Below are 7,500 nucleotides of genomic sequence, written 5' to 3' on the forward strand. Positions count from 1 at the left end.
CACACACACACACACACACACACACACACACACACACACACACACACACACACACACACACACATATATATATATATATATATATATATATATATATATATATATATATGTTTATATGAATACACGCACATCCATACATTATATACATCCATATACATATACATGCATATATGTATGTATATATATATATGTATATATATATGTATTCACATATATGTATATATATACATACACATCCATGTTCTTTTCATACTGTAACTATGTCCCTCTGTTATATGAGGTCTATATAATCTGGTTCTGGCATATATTCCTTATACTCGATGCCTTTCCTGACGCCAACCCTCTCTGTTTACTCGGGCTTGAGGCCGGCACACAAATGGAAAATCACGGACACACACACACATGGGCATACACCACCCACAAAGGCAGACATGTATGTTATCTGAGCCGCCCGAAAAAGGTGTGTTCCGAAGAGGGGGAGGGGGGAGCTCCTGATTCCATTTAAGGAATTACTCTCATGCTCTTCCTTTCGCCCACCTCTCATCCTTTCGTAGGCTGTGAGTATGATGGCGAGAAATACGAGGATGGCGTGGAATTGACCTTCGACTGTGAGGTGCAACGATGCAGCGGTGGAGGATGGGTCTTTGTGTCCGATGACCCAACCTGTGAGTTCGGATTGCCAGTTGCGTCGTTTGAAACGCCTGTTTGTGAACGTTTTCTGAATATGATTAAGCATACGATTATATCCTTCATGATTGCTTGTGTTTGTACGTATACACAAAAACACATACACATATGTTTATGTATACATATATTTGTGTGAATAAATGTACATGTATATACAGACAGACATATATATATATATATATATATATATATATATATATATATATATATATACATACACACACACACACATATATATGTATATGAAAGATGAAATAATGTACTGCTGCATTGGTATGATGAATAAAGAACACCCTCTCCGGCCAGGACTCTAACCTGCAGGTCATTACAGCTTTGAACCTGCAAGACGACCCACTCAAAGATAGGTATGCGTAGATAGGCATTGTCTATTAATGCTAGTTACCTCCTTACGCATTCCTGTCAGTGGGTCGTTTGGTACGATTGGTTTTAGTATCTGTTTTGCAGTTTCAAACTGCAGCGACCTGCAGGTTCGTGTCCTGATCGAGGAGGGTAAGTTATTCATTCATATATATATATATATATATATATATATATATATATATATATATATATATATATATATATATATTTTCAGGTATATACATACACACATACATACAATATTCATTTATATGTATATCATATATATATATATATATATATATATATATATATGTGTGTGTGTGTGTGTGTGTGTGTGTGTGTGTGCATGTGTGTTCATAGATAAACGATAACCAACTCGTACACACACACACGCATATATATATATATATATATATATATATATATATATATATATATATATATATAAATATATATATATATATATATATATATATATATATATATATAATATATATATACATGTACATCCAGTGGAACTTCTTGGACTTGGCACCTCAAGGGACCCGCCCAAAAGTGCCTATTTCGAGAAGCTACTGAATTCGGGAAGCTGGGGTCCAACGCATACGTACCGACCTGGAAGACAGGAAGTTATATCTATAGTGTATATACACATTTATTAACAATATATATTTTATGTATGTGCAAGATTAAAAAAATATTAGCTTTATGAAACTGACCAGAAAAATTAGTGAAAACACGCCCTCTTGGCACTTGCAAAGACGCAATTTTAAAACCTTATTTACAAAAAGCATTAGCAAAAAAAAAAAAAAAATAAAAAAAATAATAATAATAATAAAAAAAAAAAATCTATACGACTGAAAACAAGACATCAACTCAGTCTGACGAGAGGATTACGCAAAGTTGTTGAAGTAGAGACTGTCCAAGATTTAATCAACTGTTCACGCGCGTGAAAAAAACAAAAACAAAAACAAGTCAACCTGCCGGGAGGATGACACGAGTTTTTCAAGTAAAGAATTGTTCATCTGTGTCGTCATCTGCACGTAGTCTGACATATTCTCGCGCAGAAAGAAGTCCCGAAGGCTTTCCGTAATTTCTATCGCTTCTCTGATGGCTGCGTCCGGACGTGTTTCGTTCTCCTCGCCTTCGTCATCGCTGCCGTCGCTTTCATCAGAACGTCGCGTTTTCATCAGAATCCCACTGCCGATTTCGGGAAGCTGATTGGCTAATCGGGACCGGGATTTGGCTGCCAATCGCCGGAGACGGGAAGTGCTTGGTCTAGGAAGTTCCGCTAATAAGAAATTACATGAGCGTCGGTCGGGACCGGACAAAACCCGAATATGAGAAGAAGCTGCCGAGTCTAGGAAGTGCCTATTATAAGAAGTTCCACTGTATATGTATTTGTATTCATATAAACATATATATGTTCATATATTCCTTATACTCGATGCCTTTCCTGACGCCAACCCTCTCTGTTTACTCGGGCTTGAGGCCGGCACACAAATGGAAAATCACGGAGACACACACATGGGCACACACCACCCACAAAGACAAAGACAGACATGTATGTTATCTGAGCCGCCCGAAAAAGGTGTGTTCCGAAGAGGGAGGCGGGTGATCCTGATTCCATTTAAGGAATTACTCTCATGCTCTTCCTTTCGCCCTCCTCTCACCCTTTCGTAGGCTGTGAGTATGATGGCGAGAAATACGAGGATGGCGATGAAGTGACCTTCGACTGTGCGGTGCAACGATGCAGCGGTGGAGGATGGGTCTTTGTGTCCGATGACCCAACCTGTGAGTTAAAAGACGTATAATATATATTTAGAAAAAAAGAGTTCAGAATTAGGAAATCAAGATATGTAAGGAAAAAGACCTGCTGCTCATAATCCCCATCTCATGTGAACTGTTCCCAACTGTAACGAAGGCTTTTTTTAAGCCTAGTCTTCAGTACGGTCTGCTACGCGCACTGTACTTGTGTTATTGTGTTGTTAAGTGTTTGAATGTTGTAGTGCGTTCCAATATGTCAAGATAGTAGTGATAGTGCGGTAGAATATGGTGGGATGGTTCAGAAGTATGTGTATAGCCCTCTTCCAAATATCGACTGAAAGCAGCTCACCCTGACGAGAGAGAGAGAGAGAGAGAGAGAGAGAGAGAGAGAGAGAGAGAGAGAGAGAGAGAGAGAGAGAGAGAGAGAGAGATTAAGAAAGGGATCATAGGCCTAGGCACAAGTTTAAGCGGTGGTTGACAGAACAGCTGATTCTGAGTCGGTGGTCGAGCTGCTAACATGCGCGGTCTGGCGTGGGTGGCAAAGTGGCGATCGCTGCCCCGGGCCCTCTGATATGTAAGGTAAAAAAATACGGGCTCTTATCGAGAAAGCTGGAGAAGACAATTTACATAAACTGCACGTATTTATTTACGTATTATTTACGCATTTACGGCGATTCCTTTATTAGTGGATGCCCCTGGCTGCTAACAACCACCAGCATTACCATACTCTAAAATGACGCATCTAATAACACAAAGACGAGCTAATGAATACCTCCGCCCACGAAACATATTGGCGAGGCCCTTGAAACCTTTGTCCACTTAAACTTTCGGGGGCGAGCTGTAGAGCCCTTTTAGGGGCTTGCCATGATCTGCCCTAACTCGAAATTCGATTCGTGGAAGATTATTTGGCCGATTTAGGGGGGAAACACCCCTGAAGTTAACGTTACAGCCTGGGTGTGGAAAGAACATTGGACAAGAATACTTCATTGAGCAGGTATTCTTTATATTTATTTGACGTTAGATTACAAAACACAAACATTCCCGTTTGCACACACACATGCACAGGCAGAGAAAAATGAGCTGAAACATACATATATGTTCTACAGACACAGTCATGTAAATGCAAAAAACATATTGTCATTGTATTTCTTTTACTCATCCACTGCCATAATAAGTGTGCGGGGTCGGGAATGTGTCTCACTTCACATAATGTTTTCGTAACAGAAATGACACACGAACCAGTTTTTCAAACGACAATTCAATGTATGTCCTTGTAATCGTGCACCATTATTATTTCTCTCAACTCACTATTATTACTTTCAACATTATTATTATTACTATCCATACTATTATCATTGCGATCACTACTATTGCAGTTGATAGTCTTTCTAGTCAGTATAAACTATTATTAGTATTACCATTAATGTTATTATTATTATTAATGCAATTATCACAATACTTTCTAATATCTATCCTTCTAATTACCCTGCTTGTATTATCTTTATCATTATCGCTTATTGTCTAACATCACTATTGCTATTCGTAAAATCTTGCTCGACAGCTGCATATTCGGTATTCCTGTTTATGTACAGACATGATGTATGCACACACATATACACAAACATACGCACACTTATGGCAACATACGCATGCGATATTGTCCAGTCACTGGGTTGGGCGATGTATCTGCCTTGTATCTTACTCACTTCGTAAAACAGGGAAATCAAAGACAGTGATGGAAATAGAGATTATCCTGATAAAATCTCTACGATATAGGCCTATAGACTGTAGAACGCTGACACACACACACACATAGACAAACACACATACACAGATTTGCCTTTAAAGATAAGCTCGCACATGTAGAAGACACGTATACACTACCCACAAAGACAGAAATGTATCATTACCAAATGTTATCTCAGCCGCCTCTGGGTTCCTCACCTAATCCGCCCGCCATCATTCCATTTAAGGAATTACTCTCATGCTCTTCCTTTCGCCCTCCTCTCACCCTTTCGTAGGCTGTGAGTATAATGGCGAGAAATACGAGGATGGCGAGGAAGTGACCTTTGACTGTGAGGTGCAACGATGCAGCGGTGGAGGATGGGTCTTTGTGTCCGATGACCCAACCTGTGAGTTAAAAGACGTATAATATATATTAAGAAAAAAAGAGTTAAGAATTAGGAAATCAAGATATGTAAGGAAAAAGACCTGCTGCTCATAATCCCCATCTCATGTGAACTGTTCCCAACTGTAACGAAGGCTTTTTTTAAGCCTAGTCTTCAGTACGGTCTGCTACGCGCACTGTGCTTGTGTTATTGTGTTGTTAAGTGTTTGAATGTTGTAGTGCGTTCCAATATGTCAAGATAGTAGTGATAGTGCGGTAGAATATGGTGGGATGGTTCAGAATTATGTGTATGGCCCTCTTCCAAATATCGACTGAAAGCAGCTCACCCTGACGAGAGAGAGAGAGAGAGAGAGAGAGAGAGAGAGGGAGAGAGAGAGAGAGAGAGAGAGAGAGAGAGAGAGAGAGAGAGAGAGAGAGATTAAGAAAGGGATCATAGGCCTAGGCACAAGTTTAAGCGGTGGTTGAGAGAACAGCTGATTCTGAGTCGGTGGTCGAGCTGCTAACAGGGCGGTCTGGCGTGGGTGACAAAGTGGCGATCGCTGCCCCGGGCCCTCTGATATGTAAGGTAAAAAAATACGGGCTCTTATCGAGAAAGCTGGGGAAGACAATTTACATAAGCTGCACGTATTTATTTACGTATTATTTACGCATTTAAGGCGATTCCTTTATTAGTGGATGCCCCTGGCTGCTAACAACCACCAGCATTACCATACTCTAAAATGACGCATCTAATAACACAAAGACGAGCTAATGAATACCTCCGCCCACGAAACATATTGGCGAGGCCCTTGAAACCTTTGTCCACTTAAACTTTCGGGGGCGAGCTGTAGAGCCCTTTTAGGGGCTTGCCATGATCTGCCCTAACTCGAAATTCGATTCGTGGAAGATTATTTGGCCGATTTAGGGGGGAAACACCCCTGAAGTTAACGTTACAGCCTGGGTGTGGAAAGAACATTGGACAAGAATACTTAATTGAGCAGGTATTCTTTATATTTATTTAATGTTAGATTACAAAACACAAACACATTCCCGTTTGCACACACACACATGCACAGGCAGAGAAAAATGAGCTGAAACATACATATATGTTCTACAGACACAGTCATGTAAATGCAAAAAACATATTGTCATTGTATTTCTTTTACTCATCCACTGCCATAATAAGTGTGCGGGGTCGGGAATGTGTCTTATTTCACATGTTTTCGTAACAGAAATGACACACGAACCAGCTTTTCAAACGACAATTCAATGTATGTCCTTGTAATCGTGCACCATTATTATTTCTCTCAACTCACTATTATTACTTTCAACATTATTATTATTACTATCCATACTATTATCATTGCGATCACTACTATTGCAGTTGATAGTCTTTCTAGTCAGTATAAACTATTATTAGTATTACCATTAATGTTATTATTATTATTAATGCAATTATCACAATACTTTCTAATATCTATCCTTCTAATTACCCTGCTTGTATTATCTTTATCATTACCGCTTATTGTCTAACATCACTATTGCTATTCGTAAAATCTTGCTCGACAGCTGCATATTCGGTATTCCTGTTTATGTAGAGACATGATGTATGCACACACATATACACAAACATACGCACACTTATGGCAACATACGCATGCGATATTGTCCAGTCACTGGATTGGGCGATGTATCTGCCTTGTATCTTACTCACTTCGTAAAACAGGGAAATCAAAGACAGTGATGGAAATAGAGATTATCCTAATAAAATCTCTACGATATAGGCCTATAGACTGTAGAACGCTGACACACACACACACATACACACACACATAGACAAACACATACACAGATTTGCCTTTAAAGATAAGCTCGCACATGTAGAAGACACGTATACACTACCCACAAAGACAGAAATGTATCATTACCAAATGTTATCTCAGCCGCCTCTGGGTTCCTCACCTAATCCGCCCGCCATCATTCCATTTAAGGAATTACTCTCATGCTCTTCCTTTCGCCCTCCTCTCACCCTCTCGTAGGCTGTGAGTATAATGGCGAGAAATACGAGGATGGCGAGGAAGTGACCTTTGACTGTGAGGTGCAACGATGCAGCGGTGGAGGATGGGTCTTTGTGTCCGATGACCCAACCTGTGAGTTCGGATTGACAGTTGCGTGATTTGTGAACCTTGTCTGAATATGATTAGCCATACGATTATATCCTTCATGATAGCTTGATATTGCTTGTATATGTACGTATACACACAAACAAACACATACACATATATGTTTATGTATACATATGTGTGTGAATAAATGTGTATGTATATACACAGACATATATACATACATACATCCTCTCACCCTTTCGTAGGCTGTGAGTATGATGGCGAGAAATACGAGGATGGCGAGGAAGTGACCTTCGACTGTGAGGTACAACGATGCAGCGGTGGAGGATGGGTCTTTGTGTCCGATGACCCAGCCTGTGAGTTCGGATTGACAGTTGGGTAGTTTGAAACGCCTGTTTGTGAACCTTGTGCGAGTATGATTAGGCATACGATTATATCCTTCACGATAGC

The 7,500-nt window shown here is 39.9% G+C and overlaps 1 protein-coding gene across 4 annotated transcripts in view; it reads left to right on the forward strand.

The window, feature by feature from the left end:
• Nucleotides 1–7,500, forward strand: part of LOC113830063 (uncharacterized) — a 40,962-nt gene that overhangs the window by 26,784 nt on the left and 6,678 nt on the right. The window contains exons 14-18 of one of the 4 annotated variants that reach the window (XM_070125624.1): nt 555–665; nt 2,734–2,844; nt 4,839–4,949; nt 6,964–7,074; nt 7,296–7,406. In XM_070125624.1, coding sequence (XP_069981725.1) covers nt 555–665; nt 2,734–2,844; nt 4,839–4,949; nt 6,964–7,074; nt 7,296–7,406 — 555 coding nt within the window. The remainder of the gene's footprint in view (nt 1–554; nt 666–2,733; nt 2,845–4,838; nt 4,950–6,963; nt 7,075–7,295; nt 7,407–7,500) is intronic. The other 3 variants (XM_070125625.1, XM_070125626.1, XM_070125627.1) reach the window with 3 other exon arrangements.

The sequence above is a fragment of the Penaeus vannamei genome, chromosome 9 (genome assembly GCF_042767895.1).
Source record: "Penaeus vannamei isolate JL-2024 chromosome 9, ASM4276789v1, whole genome shotgun sequence".
Taxonomy (NCBI): domain Eukaryota; kingdom Metazoa; phylum Arthropoda; class Malacostraca; order Decapoda; family Penaeidae; genus Penaeus; species Penaeus vannamei.